Source organism: Dreissena polymorpha, chromosome 15 (genome assembly GCF_020536995.1).
Source record: "Dreissena polymorpha isolate Duluth1 chromosome 15, UMN_Dpol_1.0, whole genome shotgun sequence".
NCBI classification, from domain to species: domain Eukaryota; kingdom Metazoa; phylum Mollusca; class Bivalvia; order Myida; family Dreissenidae; genus Dreissena; species Dreissena polymorpha.
Genome location: NC_068369.1, coordinates 5,819,153 through 5,839,988, shown reverse-complemented (window position 1 = coordinate 5,839,988; position 20,836 = coordinate 5,819,153). Strand labels below are relative to the sequence as shown.

The 20,836-nt window shown below is 35.7% G+C and overlaps 2 protein-coding genes across 4 annotated transcripts in view; one reads left to right on the top strand and one right to left on the bottom strand.

The window, feature by feature from the left end:
• LOC127859449 (probable mitochondrial glutathione transporter SLC25A40) overlaps positions 1-3,446 on the top strand; it is a 36,037-nt gene extending 32,591 nt beyond the window's left edge. For 2 of the 3 annotated variants that reach the window (XM_052396837.1, XM_052396839.1), the window contains exon 9: positions 188-3,446. In XM_052396837.1, coding sequence (XP_052252797.1) covers positions 188-309 — 122 coding nt within the window. In that variant the 3' untranslated portion in view covers positions 310-3,446. Of the gene's footprint in view, positions 1-183 lie in introns of all 3 variants that reach the window. The other variant, XM_052396838.1, reaches the window with a different exon arrangement.
• A 1,203-nt stretch (positions 3,447-4,649) lies between these two features.
• LOC127859450 (GATA zinc finger domain-containing protein 1-like) lies at positions 4,650-13,547 on the bottom strand. Its single transcript, XM_052396840.1, has 4 exons — positions 13,144-13,547; positions 9,678-9,740; positions 7,417-7,597; positions 4,650-6,192 (listed from the first exon to the last, which is right to left on the bottom strand). The coding sequence occupies exons 1-4, from the start codon at positions 13,444-13,446 to the stop codon at positions 5,888-5,890; spliced, it is 852 nt and encodes a 283-aa protein (XP_052252800.1). The 5' UTR covers positions 13,447-13,547; the 3' UTR covers positions 4,650-5,887.
• Between the last annotated feature and the right edge of the window lie 7,289 nt (positions 13,548-20,836).

Below are 20,836 nucleotides of genomic sequence, written 5' to 3'. Positions count from 1 at the left end.
TTAAATGTACCTTTTAATAATGAATTAAATGATATATCAATGTTAATAACTGCCAAGACTCATCTGGGATGACACTTTACAAACATGCATCAAACCCAGTGTTCCCAGAGAAAGCCTGACACTATACAAACATGCATCAAACCCAGTGTTCCCAGAGAAAGCCCGCTATGGTTGTTGCTTGTTTCAGGTTTAACTCCCAGACTGATGAAAGTGGCCCCAGCTTGTGCCATTATGATCAGCACATTTGAGTTCTTCAACACCTACTTCAGACAAATGAATTTGGAGTCAGAGGAGAAAAACGGTTATTGACCGGAGCCCTAAATCATCCTGGAGGATTTATTGACTGGAATGCTGAATCATACTGGAGGAGTTATTAACCGGAGCGCTAAATCATCCTTGAGGATTGTTTAGGCTCTAAGTGTGTAGCGACAATGGGTGTTCGCTCTTGTAGTGCAGCAACGTTCACTGATTGGTAAACATTACCAGCAGTTTGACATAAGTTGCATGCATGAGCACTATTGGAACTTGTTGGCATACATAAGTACTGTTATACATTGGTTGCAAACATGAGCTCAGTTTACATTGGTTGCATATGTGAGCACTGTTGGACAATTGCTGGCCTGCATGAATATAAGGAGGCTCAAATGTGCCCTTTGCTCACATGCAAATTTACAGTGCAACATTCACAAACGTTAACACTTTCAGTGGCATAGTAAATGGTGCTGCTAGTTCAATTTTCGAATTATTAATTTGTAGGCTCCAACAAATTCTCATTGTGTAACATACTTTTCTATTGTTACCGAGTGGCCTCTACTAAAAAGATCTTCAAAGTTAAGTTAAATATCAAATATTGGCTGTACCAGAAGTGCATATTGTGTTTTGGCCATACTAAGTTTTCTCCCTGGGATATCCGTGTGGTAGCAATTACTGCCAACTTTTTTCTGGTGGCTGAGAGCTGTTCATATGGCTGTTGAGGAGATGCAGCAAAAATGATGGGAAATTGTTGTCATTCACTTTGGCAAGTTCACTGTGCAACATTAAGAAACGTGTACATTTATATATAAGCCATGGCTGCCAACCGTTTTCTAGTGGTTGGATTGTTATACATAAATGAAGTGGTTGCATGGTTGTTAATAAATAAAAAAGTTTACTTATAAATACATGTAGATAGCGAGTTGAGAGACTTGGTGCGGAAAGAAGAGTGTTGTCTTTCATTTTATTATTATTGCACTATATGATATGATCTTGTATGAAATATATGTGTTGTCATCATATAATTTGCATGCAGTTATAATATAACTGGAAATGTTTTTAGCATCATGTATATTCTCTGTCTTGGACTTTGATATTAAATATCAGTTGATCCATTTATCTTAGATTTCCATTCAAAAGAAGACTTAATAAATGCCTTTTGTCATACAAGCTTTCAGTATTGTTTCTGTAGAATTTTATTTTTCTGACATTAAAATTCGTTAATGCTTTCAACTTTTTTAATCTTCTGGATCTTCTTGACTTTGCATTTATTGCATAATTTTGTGATGCTGTTCGAAAGTCTGCTTTTGTATATATTTGTTCCAAGACATATTGTGGTAAAGTGCTCTAAAACTTATTTTGTTTTCAGCATCCATTATTTATCACTAATTGAGAAGGGCCCTGGGAAAACCAGGCTTAATGCATGTGCCAAAAGCGTTGTCCCACGTAAGCCAGTGCACTTCGCACAAGCTTATCTTGGACAACACTTTCTATCTCACATATTCTTTTGATTTTGTTCAGAAGTGACTTCCTTCATTCGACAATTTCCATTACAACATAAAATGTGGTCCATGATGAACGTGTGCTGACTGCACAGGATAATCTGGGGCACCACTTTAATGTCTTTATGCTCATGCATCAAGCCTGGTTTTCACAGGGACTGGCTTAATTAATTATATTTTTGCTAGTCAAAAATTGAAAATGATTTCAATTTCATTAATATGAATAACAACTGTGCATAACTTGCTTTTAGCACAAATGGGCTTGTGCTGTGTAATACATGTACTTTCATCATATAATTCTCATCATTGTTTGGTGTTTAGGGCAAATTGTGTTTTTTGCTTTTTCACCATGTTTGCTTTGGAAGTTGTAACACATAAACTTGACCTTTATAATTATATGAATACAATATTCACCTTTTACATATCCTATATAAATATATGTTTACTCTATTGTGTTTTCTCACATGTTTCTTCACTTGTTTTACATTCTATAGACAAAGAAGGAAAGCAAATGTGGGATATTTTTCAACAATTATGTGAAAAGCCTTATGTTTTGATATTAGTTCTAAATAATTCTGGGAAATATAACATTGAAATACACATGTTTTAATGTTACCTATCAAAATCTGTATGAATTAATTGTTTCTGCACACCAAGAATTTCATCCTTTTTAGCTCGGCGTTTTTGGAGAAAACCCGAGGTATTGTCATAGCCAGCTCGTTGTGTCGTCCGACTTCCATGTTGTGCTAAAACCTAAACATTTTGTTAACTTTTTGAACATTTGCTCTAAAATCAAATTGCTTCCACCTACAACTTTGAAACTTCATATGTAGATGCACCTTAATGAGTTCTACATGCCACACCCATTTTTTGGTCACTAGGTCAAAGGTCAAGGTCACTGTGACCTTTAAAAAAAATAATCTGAAAAGCTTTAATTTATTCAAAACTGCACCAATAGCCGAGCCTGGCACCCGTTATGCAATACTCTTGTTATAAATATATGATTGGAATTATCAAAATAATAATTTAATTATAATAAACTCTTGTGTATGTATCACATTAACTCTTATCATACTGCAGTGCTCCAGCTAGGCCTAAATGGAAGGGCACCCTGCCCTGCCCCCTGAAGTTCTGCCCTGCCCTTTTGATGCCCTGCCCTGCCTTTTTATTAAAAAAAAAATAGAACTTAAGAAGACATATTATAATTTATGAATCTCTTAATACCGTAATTAATTTATTTCTCATTGTAGACATTGTATTTGCATGGTTTAATAATAATGACTATAATATATTATAACAATTATTAATAACATAAAAATTAATATGCAATAGGGAGCATTCCTGATATGACCAGGCGCTTAAAAGTGCCCTTTTGACAAAATTCTGCTCGTTGAAATTGCCCTTTTGACAAAATAGGCCCCCCCTCCCTTTTTAAATCCTAGCTGGAGCACTGATAACTGATTGTTCAAACAGAGACCGTAATTAGAGCTGTAACGATTCGATTTCGATACTGAATGGTCCGATTCGATTATTTTCCATTTGATTCAAATGGAACTAGTTGCTGCTTTTTTTGCAAACTATTTCATGTTTGGTTTGTTCAGAGCATGAATTAATATGTTTGGTATTTGTTATTAACCTATTATGTTGTACATTTAAAGTGTTTATTTTTATAAATAAAATTTACAAATGCAACATTTTTTTATAAGTAACAAATTTATTGAACAAAACACAAAACTCCCTGTTGAGTTATTTTTAAATAACATCAAATGCACAATGTATCACATATGTTTAACAGAAAAAAACAACAACAAAAAACATGTAAGAATATGAACAACTTCCAGTTGACTTCTTAACAGAATGCACACTGTTTAGTAAACAAACCATATGCGTAACTATGTCAACAAAACACGTTTTGCAAGTTGCCTTTCCATCAGAACCTTCGCAAAACCCGAAAAGTTCCCATACTTTAGATTTTAATTTCGACGGTGTGTCTTTCGGGGAAGTTGAAGAAGCCATTTTACTGGGTGATGTTATGCTCAGCATGTTATTTATTCATTCATTGGATGCCATATTGGCTATTAACAAATCAAAAGATGTATTACAAATGACAAGAACGTTTAGACGACGGATTTGGAAAGTAATGTTTAAAATGCGGATCAATCATGATTGCAGTAAATCAAATCGAAATTGGCCGTATTGGTATCAAAATCGAATCAGCAGTGTTGAACCGGTTTTTCAATGCATCAAACCAAATCGTTACAGCTCTAACCATAATGTGTCTATCACTCTGATATATACATGTTCATCTTTATGATGTTATTCTTATTAAAAATGACAAATACAAACATTGATACATGACATTTGAATGTCTTGCATTTTACAGTCCACCTTGAAAATTTGAAATAGCAGCAGAATCTCTTTACAAGCTTTCCTATTGTTTCCATCAATCATCTGCTTATTTCTGAAATGGAAAATGACTTACAGTTCCAAGCAGTGTCATCTAAAGTGCTTCAGCTTAAAACAGAGACGCTTGTCATTTATCAAGTTCAATTGATAAATGTTCAATCACATATAGATTCACAAACAGTTGTAAAACTGGTCCAATAAAAGGTTCAGCTGTATTCAATTTGAGATGCACTCTGGGCAAACAAGACTAAATGCACGTGTGTTGGGTCTTCCCAGATAAGCAATTGCAGTCAACACAGGTTAATCAGGGACAAAACTATCCACGTGACAGTATTTTAATTAAAATGAGAAGTTTTGTTCAACAAAAAACTGGAAACTGGACAACAGTGTAAATCTGGGCGATACTTGAAGCACATGCACCATGCCCTGTTTTCAAAAAGAATTGCTCATTGGATTTCAGATCATGGTGACAACAAGCAAATTCCAGCCTTCAAAAATATTCTTTATTAAAGTTAATAAGTTTGAATTGATTATTTTATGTTCTTACAAAAATGACATTCAATTAAATGTTTTCTTAAGATGAATGCATTGCTGACATCTGTAACCCTCTCAGTTTGAGAACATACGTTCAATGTTTAATGCATGCAGACAACAATACATCTTCAGTGATCTAGATGTAGTGTCTCTATTACACAACAATATCAAAACAGTATTGAATAAAACAAACCACCCAACAAATACCCAAAACTTTGAACAGTCATCCACCAAAATCACATGTACATGGTATATAACAGAACTGGTACCATCAATTTACAGGATTTATCTGTACAGGTCTATACCATTTCGTTTGGAGGAGACAAGTCAATACCATCTTGGTTGGAGGCGACCAGTCTTTACCATCTTGTTTGGAGAAGACAGGTCTAAACCATCTCCGTTGGAGGCAACAGGTCTATACCATCTCTTTTGGAGGCGACAGGTCTATACCATCTCGGTTTGAGGAGATTGGTCTTGATAGTTTATGAAATTAAGTCTTAGTGTGCGAAATTCGCACTAGCCCGAAGGGTTTTGGCTAGTGAAAATCCATTCGGACTAGTAGGAATTAAATAATTTATGTAGCCGGGCTAGTAAGAAATTTTACTTTTTATATACGTGTATAAGAATTTGGGCCATTACTTTAAAATCTGAATTTCGACATTGCTTAGATATGTAACGTATTTTTACGCAAATGTAGTCCCTTTGAAAGTAACATTTATTTGAAGACCTTTCTTAATAGATTCTTAGCGAAAATCCAGTTGCGTCAGAAAATGTTGTCACAGACAAGCCTGCATGGTATGCACAGGCTAATCTGTGACAATACTTTACGTGCATGCATTAAACCATGTTTTCCTAGAAGCAAGGCTCATGTGTATATGAGTCGTGTTCTGAGAAAACTGGGCATAATGCATGTGCGTAGTGTCGTACCAGATTAGCCTATGTAGTCCGCACGGCTAATCAGTGACGACACTTTCCGCCTTTACTGGATTTTTGCTAAAAAGAGACTTCATTTAAACGAAAAATGTCACTTAAGCAGAAAGTGTCGTACCTGATTAGCCTGTGTGGACTGCACAGGCTAATCTGGGACAACACCTTACGCACAAGCATTATGCCCAGATTTCTCAGAGCGTGGATCATTGTTTAAGTTTTTCCTAAATTGTTAAATATACTTTCATGCATTTTTATGCATGGCATCATTCCACAACAATCACTTTCTTCTCTTCTTTAACCTTGACCTTCTCAATTTTTGTCTTCTTTGAGGGCTGGGGATACAGTGACACAGGGCCCTCACTTTTCACAGAGTCAGGAGGCCCAAAAATATCGTCCAATCGTGCGGGCGCCTCACATATTTCTGGGCCCAGTGAAGACCAGATATAACAGAGGTTGGGGGTGTTTTTGAAGGTGGGATAAGGGGATGTTTTGTCGTGGAAATAGTCAGAAGGGGCGTGGCATACAAACTCCAGATACTCCATTTTCCTGGGCAGATCTTCCTCTGGCCCTAGGGAATAAACAGGCCAGAGTAAAAGACAGGAATAAGAACAAGCCATGATGGTCCTAATGTGCTCACATGAATGCGAGTTTTAACAATCATTGAATACACAGGAAAAGATAAAAGTTGTGGCATTATAACAAGAGGGCCATGTCTGTTAAGTGCTCACCTGAATTGAAGTTTGAAACAAAGATTCACTTTTTGATAATTCTAGCTAACCATGAGCACATGGTGAGCTTTTGTGATCACCTTTTGATGTTAATCGCGGGAGGTCCTTTATTACCATTTATCCTGTCAACATTTTATAGACCACACGTATTGCTGATACTTCATGAAACTTTGTTCCATAAAGACTTACTGATAAATGTGCTTCTAGTAAAGTAACAATGTTGTATAGGAATTATCCCAGAGACATTATTTTTGAACCCACTTAACCCAGATTTTTACTTAAACTTGATATTGTCACAATATACAATCAGACAAAGTTTCATCAGGACTGCGTCATACATGTGTCTCCAAACAAGTTTTTCAAAGATTAAATCTGACAAACTAGCCTTATTTTGACTTAGATTAGTTTAGTGTAGATATAATCAAGACAAACATTTTGAACAAGTTTCATCAAGATTAAGTTATAGATGCGGCTTCAAGAGTGGTTACAAGGTCTTTGTGAGATTTGACCTAGTGACATCCCAGTAGGGACAAACTTGACCTAGATTTGAAGTGTCAAGCTTGAATTGATATTTGTGCCCTTTAGAGTAGTAATGAGCTCAAAGTTGATGATGCATGACGCTGAACATAAATATTATTGTATCTGAGAAACAAAAGCGCTGATAGCTGTAATTTAGTAAAAATATTAATTACTTTAACATGTGCATATTTTTTTGAAACAGTAATGTCATGATATAAAAAGATTTTTTTATTATTTACATTATTTAAGCATTTGCACTAAATCTTAATCACAAATAAGTTCAATTAAACCCTTTCCAGCTCAGAATCAAAGTCAAAATGTCTAAATGCAAACATAATAAACCAGAACAGCCTGGGAGTAACACCCAGGCTGTTCAGGTTCTATGCTGTTTACTGCTCATCAGTAAATAAGGGATATAAATAAAGCCTTTAAAACTTGGATCTTGTAAGTAAAGTCTTAAATTAAATGTGATTTTAAGGGTTTTGAACGTATTTATGTGCATATCTGAATGCTAAAGGGTTAAGAAAAATAACTTGTATGTGTACCTAAGATATAAGTGGATGGGTCAAACTTGGTCCGGTCCGAGTGTCTGGTGGGCAGTAGCCAGGTGATGACTGCACTCTTCTCGTAATACTGGTCCTGAAGAAAGCCACGAATCTGAGCATAGTAGAGGACCTCGTCATCGTCTATCAGAGAGACTATATCCCCTATTTGGTAATATGTGCCCTGAAAGAGAAATTGAAATAGGTTAATAGCATAAATTATCGAAACAACAAAATTTGATGTTGAATACACAAACATTTTATGACTGTCAATTTGAAAGTGTTTTTTTTCCTGAAATTTGACACAAGTTCAATAACAGTTCCGACATAATTAGAGCTTTAAAAAGATTTACAAATATGCCGTTTATCCCCACAACAGACTAGTTAGATAATATATCCTTCACCTGACTAAGTAGTTAAGGCTTTTCCATCTTGTATAGGGAAGGAGTGCAAGATTCCACTGGGAGTCAGGTGAGCTTGATACGTTAACTGCTATTCCGACCAAGGGAATGCGTTTTCCATATTAATTATTGTTTTATCCAACTGACAATGGCTCTGTCTTAAACCTTGACCACTTAGATATGTATTTTGATGCATTTGCAGTCCCTTAGAAAGTTAAATTTAAATAAAGACCTTTCTTACTAGATTAAATTTTTAAAGGCTTTATTTTCAACCCTTTGGTACTGATGAGCAGCAAACAGCATAAACTTGAAAAGAATGCAAGTTACTCGCAGGCTGTTCTCGTTTTATGCTGTTTGCACTTAGCAATTTTCACTTAGCTTCTTAATGGGAAAGGGTTTATATAAAATATCCAACTGACAATGGCGCTGTCTTTGTTCTCAAATACACACTTTGGAAAACCAGACATTTTACAAAGGAAGTGCCAATAGAGAGAGGTCCCCATAACCAGCAAATAAATAAGAGCTTATTTATAATTAAACAGAAGAAACCTTGCAAAAATGTATGGCAGACATGTTAAAACCAATCACAGCTTGTGTACTTTCATTTTCAAAAAATGCAAGGGGAAGCTACTGATTTCAAATAATGATTTTTTTACTGATGCATGTATGCGAACAGGAACTTAAAAGCCTTTCCATTGTTTTGTTTAAAGAATAATGCAAAATTGTTATTTTGTCAAATACATTGTCTGCAATGCCTTTTTCCAGTATTATGTATCTTGTCGCAAATGTGGCCCAAGTTTTTCAATATTTGACCTGGTTTAATATCAAGTTTTTATACACATACTACCCAGATTCAAACTTAGATTCATGTATGTACATGTACGCAGCTGAGCTGAAAACAGTAAATTGGGTTTGTTTTTGTGTATAAATTTACTGTTGTGCAAGTATGAATCTCATTCTGTATTTGCTTTCTAGATGGCATTTTACTTTATGATCTGTTGAGCACATACCTTAGAACACGTACATTTATTCCATCATATATGTCGAATTTATGGCATACTTTTTAGTCACTTAGATAGATCTAGATGACGGCTTTGGACCCCGTTGGAAATAAATTTTGTACGATTTATCAAAGCTTTACGGGTTATCCAGTGCACTTATATTTCTATAATTAAAGATAATGTAATATCGACCGACCAATAGGTGTGATAAAATGTGATGGCGTTTGAACCATATACATATATGTTTTAATAGATCTGATGTAAACAATCTGTGATATATATGAATTGTTAAGAATTGTGACTGTTGATTGTATTGATATGGAATCATGGAATATACTGGTCCCAGTAACTACAGTTAGAACATGTACTTACATCATGGAAGATACTGGTCCCAGTAACTACAGTTAGAACATGTACTTACATCATGGAAGATACTGGTCCCAGTAACTACAGTTAGAACATGTACTTACATCATGGAAGATACTGGTCCCAGTAACTACAGTTAGAACATGTACTTACATCATGGAATATACTGGTCCCAGTAACTACAGTTAGAACATGTACTTACATCATGGAAGATACTAGTCCCAGTAACTACAGTTAGAACATGTACTTACATCATGGAAGATACTGGTCCCAGTAACTACAGTTAGAACATGTACTTACATCATGGAAGATACTGGTCCCAGTAACTACAGTTAGAACATGTACTTACATCATGGAAGATACTGGTCCCAGTAACTACAGTTAGAACATGTACTTACATCATGGAAGATACTGGTCCCAGTAACTACAGTTAGAACATGTACTTACATCATGGAAGATACTGGTCCCAGTAACTACAGTTAGAACATGTACTTACATCATGGAAGATACTGGTCCCAGTAACTACAGTTGAAACTGCTGTTGGAGCCTTGACAGGTTGCTTCAAAAACATATATACACCATAAGTAAGTTATCCAATTAATTGGACCATAGTACAATCTGAATATTGTTGTACCCTGGTCAATTCCATTACTTTTGATAATAAAAGCATTATAAACAGTTTAACCCTTTGCATGCTGGGAAATGTGTCGTCTGCTAAAATGTCGTCTGCTGAATTTCTTAAATTAGCATTTTCTTCGTTTTTTTCAAAGAATACTATCAGAATAGCAAACAGTTTGGATCCTGATGAGACGCCACGTTCTGTGGCATCTCATCTGGATCCAAACTGTTTGCAAAAGCCTTCAAAATTCGGTTCCAGCACTGAAAGAGTTAACCCTTTACATCTTAGATATGCACTATGATGCATTTGTAGTCTCTTAAATGTTAGATCTTTCTTACAAGATTGAAATTTTAAAGAGGTCAATTCCAACCCTTAGATACATGTACTGATGAGCTGCAAACAGAATAAACCTTGAAAAGACTGCCAGTTACTCAGGGACTGTTCTTGTATCATGCTGGTTGCATATAGCCATTTTCATTTCGCATCTGAGTGGGACTGGGAAGGGTTAAATTTAGCTGAGCAATAAATAATAATAATAAATCATAAAGCAAAAAAATATTTTTTTTTTAAATACCCGTGTGCACAAAGGTTGCATATTTTTAACTTGCACTAACAGAAAACAATGGAAAACATTAAATCAATAAATGTTCAAAACACCTTTGTGTGAAGTGTGATAATTTTTGGCTCCAAACACTACTTGTGTCATCAACATTTTATCTGTTTTGAAAAGAATGCAATAAGAGTGTACATACTAGCTTTAAGTATTTTAAGCTATGATCTTTCAAACGATTGAGTCTAATTTGGACAAGATGAACCGCGCTCTGTGAAAAGAGGTTTTAATGCATGTGAGTTAAGTATTGTCCCAGATAAGTCTGTGCAGTACGCACAGACTAATCAGGGATGACACTTTCTGCCTAAACTAGATTTTTGCTAAGAAGAGACTTCCTTTAAACAAAACATATCATAAAAGCGGAAAGTGACGTCCCTGATTAGCCTGTGCAGACACTTTATGAACATGCATTAAAGTCCATTTTCACAGGGCACAGCCCAATTAAAATAAGCATCAACTTAGCTTTTCCCTACATCACAACTTGTCAATGCCCTTAAACTAAAGCAAAATTCTTTGAAAGGTCTGTAGATTAGACTGTAATAAATATGAAAACAAAATATGATCATATACAATTGTGTCTTTTTCTATTAATAGAATTGATAAGCCAGGGCTCGCCCTTTAATTACATGAAGGAGAAGTCGACTTAGCCTTCTTTTTTTTACAACATCCACGTTTTTTTCCTCAACTTTTCCATCTAAAAATTCTCTATTTTCACATGTCATAAAGTCACCGATGACGCTTGTTATGTTATCAGTTTATTATCACAGCAAACGATCGACTGCTGTAAAAGCAGGCAACTAGCATACATGGGCATTCACTACAAACAAAAAAGCTTAGATCAAAAGATGAAAGTGAGTGTCATTTCGCCGACTAACTGGGTCAAGGGAATTGTGTATCGCGTTATTTCTTAAATTTGATCCAGCATGTGTAGAAATATAACAAGATATATACATTTCTAGAAAGGAAATTCATTTCTGCGTTGAATAAGACCGGGTTCATGAAAATCGCTACAAAATTGATTAAGTAATGGCTGTTCAAAACAATGCACCCCGTTTTCGGATGATTTCTAGTTGGATACCTTGTTATATATATATTTGATAGTGAATTTTTTTTTCCAGAAAAGGTGATTTTTCGTTATAATATGATAATTTATCATTCCAAATGATGTTTTCACTAATTAATATCATAGCCACACGCTAACCACCTGTGTCTCTGATTAGCAGACTGCCCAGGCTAATCTGGGGTGACACTTTACAGCGCTTCCGTTAGCTTTTAAAAGTTGGAAGTCCTGACTTCCAAGCCTAAAATTTTGGACGTTCCAGACATAAATTTTGAAGTCCCACTTTTATTTTAGAACTTTAATATACGTACATGTTCCAACTCTATCCATTAATCCAGTATTATTACGATTTCTATTTTCAAAACCAAAATACGGACAAAATTGACGTCCGCTACCGTCCGCCATTTTACGCAAGTTGAATTGTGGGATGGGGGAATTCCCATTGAACATGCGTTAATCACGTGACACGATTTGACAGCATAGAGCACTGTTCATATTTAGTAATTATGACAAATCAACGACTTAATTTAAAATGTAACATGTAAATTATGATCGACGACAAATACTGTATCCGATAACGACTGTCCGAAAAAAATGTACGTGTTTTGCACATGTAATAATATGTGCATATCGTTTGACTGCAGAAAATGAAAACCAATTTCTCATTAAATACGTAATCAATATATAATTTGGTTAACATATTGCTTTACAATATGCTTTTGCACTACTTTACTTTGCTAATTTACACTTAAAATATTTCAAGATGGCAGATATTTGACTTTTAGGATTTTTGGAAACTAGCGAAGATATTTCGTCAATTGCAGTTCATGTCCGTAACATCTGCTAACAAGTCGGAAATAAATCAATAAGATACCGGGGAAAATCGGTACTGAACGAACATTTCCAAAATGCCGAATTTGTTCTCAAATGATCGCGCACGCGAACCAATTTTCGTGAATGGATTATTTGTCGGTTTATTTCCAAACTGTCATTTCAGATTTTTTCTATCGCCAGAGCCGAGATTTCATCGCATTGGCGATCAGGTGATGGGTTCATTTTGCAGACTGCCTATTTTCAAATGGGTATAATCAAACGTGTTGTCCTAAAAAATTCAGAATTTTATTATTTAAATAAACATTTCTCGTGTATTTCGTTTACAGATGAAAATCATGCGAAAATTAGACTTCATGTACAATGTCACGTCATTCTTCCTCGTGGAAAGCGTGGACTCAAATATTTAATTGCTGAATAAAAACTTTGTAACGCAGAGGTCGCTCATATTATTGTATACAGCTTCACGTGTGGTCGGCATGTATTCGGCTGCCTGAGCGCTGATTGGCTGATGCGCTTACCAAGAAGACTTTGATTGACAGCTGGAAAAATCAATATTGGCCACTTGCTGAGAAATTCATTGAAAACAGTAGCTCTTGGGCGGAGTTAATGGTCTGAATAACCAGATTTACTGTTGACATTTGTACGTGTTGTGTATTAGAAAATAGCGTACATGCGGATTATCGGACATCCGAGGGACTTCCACCATTTGCATAATGGACCTACGACTGGCGTTTTCGGGCGTAATTAACGCCTGGACGTCCTACTAACGGAAGCGCTGCTTTACCCACATGCATTAAACCCCCTTTTCACAGAGCACGGCTCATATGTGAACTTTTTACCGTTTTCTTGAATATAATCCGACGTCCTTTCCCTTTGGTAGCTATGGGCTTGGAATTTGCAACTCTGTATTTTGAAGGCTTGTTCCTGGAGCTCTTTCTTAGGACGCGGTCTTGTGCACTTTCTGTGCTCGAAGGTGCTTTCTTTGAAGGAGCAACGCCATTCATGAAATTCGAGTCTTTCCCCACTAAGCTTGGCTTTGTTAGACACGCATTGCACATAATTTCACCCTTTTCTCCTTTGCTCCACATCGTGGAATTGCTGCTCTTGCAACCTGCACACACAGGTTTAACCCCAAGAGGCATTTTATATGTTTATCGACACCCTATCCAAAAAATTAAAATAAAATATGAACTTATGGCAAAACAATAATACAGAGTAATCAGGGGCAGGTAATCAAAAATATAGTGCAAATGACCGAAAGGTTGAAACGGCGCAAAGAAAAGGTTACATTCAACTATACATTATGAAAGAATATATCTGCCAAAATTTCGTTCGTACTTTTTTGTAGCAATTTAATTTGTTTCATTTCAATAACACAGTTGCTAAAGAATGAAACGACGTATATAATATAATGTGTATTATATCATTTAATTCATTTACTTAAATGTTATAAAAACTATAGCCGAAATGAGAAGGCACGAGACAGTCTAATTAGATGTAATTGCTTTCCGTTGATTGTAATTATACATTATAAGTTACATCCTTTTGCAGTGCACATCTTAGTAAAACGTCAAACTCAACTCAGCGATTATCTCCCTACTGTTAGTGGCGATAACCATTGAAAGTCCTTCCAGATATGCAAGGATTTTTTGTTAAAGTATTATATTATGAAAAGAAGTATCATTTTCTTTTATGTGTTGAAAATAGTGAATTAATTAAAAAAGTAAAATAACAACGTGAAAATTAGTATACCACGTGGCTTGACAATCATCACGTGGTTGGTGATAACGGAAATGATTTGATATCGAGCTACAGGCCCGTATCCAGGATTTTTTAACAGGGGGGGGGGGGGCGAAATTGGGATGGTGCGGGAGGGGTTTCCCCTCCCTTATATTTTTTTTATTTTGCACTGTTCAAGGTGAATTTTAATGCGTATAAAAACCTTATTTTGTGATATAAAGTTATGGTATATTACAAGTAAATCAACATCTTTCTGAAGTCTAAAGATTTCAGAAATGTATGATGTTTGGTGAAGAAGGAAAAGCAACCTTTGAAAATCAAAAACCTTTATTTATAAATGTGACATAAAGAATGACTCTAGAGGAGGTTTGATTTCAAAGAGAAAATACTATTATGGTTATATGTCAGTAAATATACCCATGCAGTATTTTTTCTTTGAAATCAAACCTCCTCTAAAGTTTCAAAGTAAATAAATAATAATATGTTTATCATCTACAACACAGTTTGCACAGAAATGTAACTTAAAGTATGACTTTAGAGGAGGTTTGATTTCAACGAGAAAATGCTATTATGGTTATATGTCAGTAACTGACATATACCCAACTAGTATTTTCTCTTTGAAATCACACCTTCTCTAAAGTTTTAAAGTAAACAAATAATAAAAGGTTTATCATCTACAACACAGTTTGCACAGAAATGTAACATAAAGTATGACTCTAGAGGAGGTTTGATTTCAAAGAGAAAATACTATTATGGTTATATGTCAGCAACTGACATATACCAAACTAGTATTTTTTTCTTTTAAATCAAACCTTCTCTAAAGTTTCAAAGTAAATAAATGATAACATGTTTATCATCTACAACACAGTTTGCACAAAAATGTAACATAAAGTATGACTCTAGAGGAGGTTTGATTTCAAAGGGAAAATACTGTTATGGTTATATGTCAGTAACTGACATATACCCAACTAGTATTTTCTCTTTTATTGTTATTCCTTTTTTTCGTATTTTTAACATAACTCCCATTTTAAATAGCCTCAAGACTACTATTACGCATTAAAATATTTTTGTTAACGTTTAATATGAAACTGTTAATGTTATAAACAAAATGAACCTCTGCTATTACGAGCCTCGTTCAGAGAAAACGGGGCTTAATGCATGTACTTAAAGTGTCATCCCAGTGTCGACACTTTCCGCCTTTGATTTTCGCTAAGAAGAGACTCATTTAAACGAAAAATATCATTTAATCTGAAAGTGTCGTGCCTGATTATGATGTGCGTACTGCACAGGCTAATCTGGGTTGACACTTAACGCACATGCATAAAGCCCAGAAAGAGGCTCACAACATCAACATTTAACTCACAAACAGTGGCGCGATAAATTTTCCTATCAGGGAACACAGATGGCAATCCGACTATATTAAACAAAATCAATCAATAAATCAATATTTTCAACACTGATAAAGTCACTCAGAGGACAAAATAATAATTCATAGTATATACAATTTAATTACATACATTTCACAAGTATGTGTAAATTACGTTTAAAAAACGTATGATATAGTGATTTTAAATCATAGCAAAAACAGAGAACGAATTGTATTGGTTAACTCAAAACTTGTCAAGTTAAAGACGGTACGGTCTTGTAATAATAAGGTCTCAAAAAGTGACCCTTTTAGGTGTTCCCGTATATTCAGGTGTTGTTTGAACCCCTGTTATGTGCCACTGCGATAGACCAATACACAGGTCGGAATACACTGGTTGACCCCCCCGGTCCTGTCAGCGAAATAACCGGGACGGTAGAAAGGTGTTTAGTCGTAACAAGTTATATCATAATGCACAAAGATCCTGCACATACTGAGGCTTATGTTTTGTTTTAATATTTATGCAAGTGCCCAAAGTGACGTCCCAGATTAGCCGTGCAGTCCGCACATGCTAATCAGGGACAACACTGTTCGCAATAACTTGAATTTTGCTAAGAAGAAGCATCATTTAAACAAACAATACCAAAAGAGCGGAAATTGTCGTCCCTGACGAGCTTGTGCGAACTGCACAGGCTAATATGGGACGAAACTCCACGCAAATGCATTAAGACCAGTTTTCCCAGAACGAGGCTTAATTTAATATATTAAAAAATAACTACGACAAAATAGCTATAAGTAAATATAATTTTATGAATTTTATGTCGGAGTTCAGTTTATAATTGTACATAAATTGTACAACTTGACAAATCCCACAGAATCCTTCGTGATCAAAAAATTACTATACAGTTTACGCCGCACTTCATCAGCGGAAAATGTATGTATGAATAAATTGTTATACATGAATATTAAAATATTCACCTAGTTTACCATCCTGCGCTTGATGTTCGTCATCAGCTACATGTACATCTATTATGAACAATCGTTCTACGGATATCCTCTGCTGTGCTTCTGTAATCTGATATTATGACACGAGGATGTAGCACAATGTAAACGATGACCCAAAAATTATGATAAAACATCCCATCCTAGATATTTGAAAACATATATCGCCCACGACTCAGATAATATGACACTAAACCGGATTGAGGTACTGTGTTAGAATACCATTTCCTGCTCTTATTTTTTTCCCAGTGAACGGAAGTCAATCAAATGACTAGAAAGGTATAGAGGTAATATCCTATATCAAGACATGAATTGCCGTTTTGTTGGTCAATAATATCTTGAACAATCGCGCGATTTTCATGAACGAACGTCATTAATTCGTTCACGGTTTTTAATTTGAAGGTTACAGACTATATAAGATTTAATTCTTCCTTAGGAAGATTTCTATATTCCTAAGGAAGAATTCGTGACTTTAGATCCTCATGGTAAGTAATAAAGAAAACATAGCCTAGGGGCTTATCTCCACTGGCGAGTAAATTAGCGCTTATCCCCTTGTGTATCAGGGGCAATAAAACACATCTGCGCATTTGTTTTGCGGGAAAGTGTACTATGGGCCCTTTCATATGAGAAAAATTTGCAGTAGGCCCATTATTAAAAAAAGTCATAACTCGACAGCCAGCTGGGGGGGGGGGGGCCGGGCCCCTGGGCCCAGTGCCTGGATACGGGCCTGTGCTATTCTCGGAACCAGTCAAATCTCTGCGCAGAGGTTGGTAAGTTTTTATGCTCTCAGAAAAATTTCGGGGAGCATAAAGTTGCCAGTTTGTCCTTCCTTACTTCCTTCCGTCACACTATTGTTACAGTTTCTCATAGCGCCTTCAATATTTTGAGGTCACTGGGATCAAGGTCAAGGTCACCAAGGCTAATAATAGATTTTCTCAAGGTCATACTTTGGTTACAGTTTCTCATAGCGAACATAAGGGGAGCATCCATCGTTTTCAACGATTCTTGTTTTAAAAGTCAGACAAATGTCGTTGTTTTCATCGGCACGCAGAAAATGCCATTCTACAAGGAAAACGCTGCTCGCTTCTTTAGTAGTCCCAGAGACAGTTGGGTATAAAGCTTTATTACATTGCCCCCCCCCACCCCCCCCACCCCCCCCCCCACCCCCTCCGAGTAACAGTGTGCCTGTGTGAGTCTGTTTGAGTCGACGGGTTTGTTTGAATCGAAGGATTTTGTTAGAGTACTTGTTGGATTCGATGGTTTTAAGGATTTTTTTTTCGGAAAAGAGTTGTTCTGTTATTCGTGAAGTATAGCAAGCATTACTATTTTATTATGTAAAAAACGTTTGTGTACGAGTTTATGGTGGGATAATGTATTAACATGTTAAACTGAAGGCCATCACAAGAGCATGACTTTGTTGACATTGATAAAGACTGTCTATTTGTCTGTGTGTTTTCTAGCGGCTGATGTATCGCAACCCATGATGATTAGAACATTGTGTGTGAGACAGTGATATGAGCTCTAAGATCGGAGTTGGTTCAGGTGGGTGATATTGGTCTATTATTCATAGCCTAAGGCCTTCAACCATTCGACATGCTTATTTAATAATGGCATGTTTCTTATCATATTTATGTGCCATCTGAGGATTATGATAAGTGATTCTGTATGTCTTTGAGTTTTCGTATCAATATTATATGTGTTCAAACATGTGTGAACAACCAGATACACAGACATACAAACATACATACATATTCCCATTGGAGACTTCGGCGTGTGCGCCTCTAGCTACGATGCAGAGTGAAGCAGACATACTAAGAAATCCCTATCCCCCCCAAAAAATTACGGTTCATTCACAGTTCTATACCCCACCCTAACACCGCAACACATCTCCAAAGTTGGAACAATTTACATACACAGAAGTGACAGTTACATGAACATTTATTTACAAACATAAAACCATAGTTGTATTTGGGCACGATCCGATCAGGATTCATAAGTACCCTAACACTATAAAAGAGACAGCGCGGAAAACCGTTGGATCTAGAAGATACAGTGAAATTATGAGTATTTTCGTGTTTCAAGGGGGATAATTATATTTTACAGCAACGTTATTTACCATTTTCCGGCATCTAATGCTAGATACTCGTTCACAGTCGATTATTTATATATATGGAGAAACATATGTGTGTACAACCAGATACACAGACATACAAACAGACATACATATTCACATTGGAGACTTCGGCGTGTGCGCCTAGCTACGATGCAGAATGAAGCAGACATACTATGAAATCCCCATCCCCACAAAAAAGATGGTTCATTCACAGTTATATACCCCACCCTAACACCGCAAAACATCTCCACATATAAATCTATGGCGCACCAAAGGGGTCGAAACTTTAACTTCTGCTCGAGCAGAAAAAAATGCTGCTCAAGCAGCATTTGATGCTGCTCGAGCAGCATAGCAGCATATTGCTGCTCAAGCAGCATTTAATGCTGCTCGAGCAGCATATTGCTGCTCGAGCAGCAATTTACTGGTCGAGCAGCATTTAAGGTCGAGCAGCATTTAAATGCTGCTCGAGCAGCAAAATCCCTGCTCGAGCAGCAATATGCTCGAGAAGCATTTATTTTTAGAATAAGCCATTGAACCCGTCAGCCAATCAAATTTAAGCTTTCAAACGGACGACATAAGCTATCTCTACGGAAACGAAATAGACCGGTGTAGCGTGAATATTGTTTGATCGTGAGATCTGTCGCATAAATCGGAAATCTGACGATTTTCATAGTACCCCGTGAGATTTTTCCGATCAGTCGCCGTGAAAAATGTCAGATTGATGAAAAATAATATTTAACGCAATGTTGTTTCAATTCAACTTAATTTCGCGTTTTAACAGCTTGCAGTTATTTTCGGACATCTTTTTTTCGGACGTTGAACCTAAACACGTTGTTCACAACAAAGATATCAAAACAGTAGTTCTAACACCATGCAAACATTTGAATTTTAAAACGATTTTCGTTTTAAATGTTATATATATCGATGATGTACATGCATTACGTTGTAAAGAAATATGGTAATGCCTAATTTACAGTCATGAGTGTTTCAGTGTTTTAATACAAAGATATAACATTGATTTAAGAAAATATTTTCAGATTATATATATATATTCAAGAAATGTATAATCCCAATCAGTGTTTTTATCATTATTTTAGCTAATTCACATGTACACTCAATTCAGGAAAACTATTGTATTATATTTCACACAATCATAATTACCACTATCATCATTTATTTATTTGTCAATAAGCTTGATTGGTAATTGTCGGTTTGGCTCGGGTAATGCTTTAAAGTACCCCGTGTACTCTTAAGTATACTTTAATGTACCCCCGGTACGCTAAATATACTTAAACGTACCGTCGGTGTGTCTGTCAGTGCAGTCACTCACAAACTTTTCAGGGCTTTATCTCAGAAACTCAATATAAGTTTTCAACATGAAACTTTATGGGTGTATAAATATAGCTGAAGAGAGGTGCCATGCACAAGAACCATAACCCGTCGCTTTCTGAAATAAGAGTTATTGCACTTTGTTGTTTTTGTATGATGTAACTAGTGCTATATCTCAGATACTATACAAGATTTTAACATGAAACTTCATGGGTGTATAATTATCAATGCACAAGAACCATAACCGTATACTTTCTTACATAACGGTTATTACCCTTTCTTGTTATTGTTTTTTTTTATGATGTAACTTTTCAGGGCTATATCTCATTTATAGAACCATGCATAAGAACCATAACCCTTCACTTTCTTAAATAAGAGTTATTGCCCTTTGTTGTTTTTGTATGATGTAACTTTTCAGGGCTATATCCCAGAAACTATTAATACAAGATTTCAACATGAAATTTCATGGGTGTATAATTGTCAATGAGAATAAGTGACATGAACAGTCTGACGTTACTTTTCAGGACTATATCACAGATACTATACACAATTTTAAGATGAAATCAACTGGATGTAAGATATCATAAGGAGAGGTGTCATGCACAAAATCTTTAACCCTACACTGTCTTAAATAAGAGTTATTGCCAATTGTTTTTTTTTATGCTGTAACTTTTAAATAAGTGGGATAAGGGTACAACCCTTCAAATAAACTTTTCTGTTAGTTCTGCACCCATCAATAATCAAAATTTATTTGGCGGGGGATATTAATTTAACGAATTTGCTTATTATTAGTCTAAACTTTGAAATGGACTTAATATTTTAAGTAGCATTGAGAATATAAGAAACAACAGACTCATCAGTCATCAGTATTATGTTAGCATATCTTTAGTCGATTACTGAACTAGGGCAAATATAGTTGAAGTTTATCAGGTGGTCTAAAAGTCCTCACCGCCTAGCAGATAAGTCTACAAAGTATTTTAAAACC

Coding starts and splice junctions, on each gene's coding strand:
- LOC127859450 (XM_052396840.1), bottom strand. CDS start 13,446: ATGCCTCTTGGGGTTAAACCTGTGTGTGCAGGTTGCAAGAGCAGCAAT. Junction 9,741..13,143: donor GGATTATATTCAAGAAAACG/GTAAAAAGTTCA, acceptor ATGTTTTTGAAG/CAACCTGTCAAGGCTCCAAC. Junction 6,193..7,416: donor CCCATCCACTTATATCTTAG/GTACACATACAA, acceptor TTTATTCCCTAG/GGCCAGAGGAAGATCTGCCC.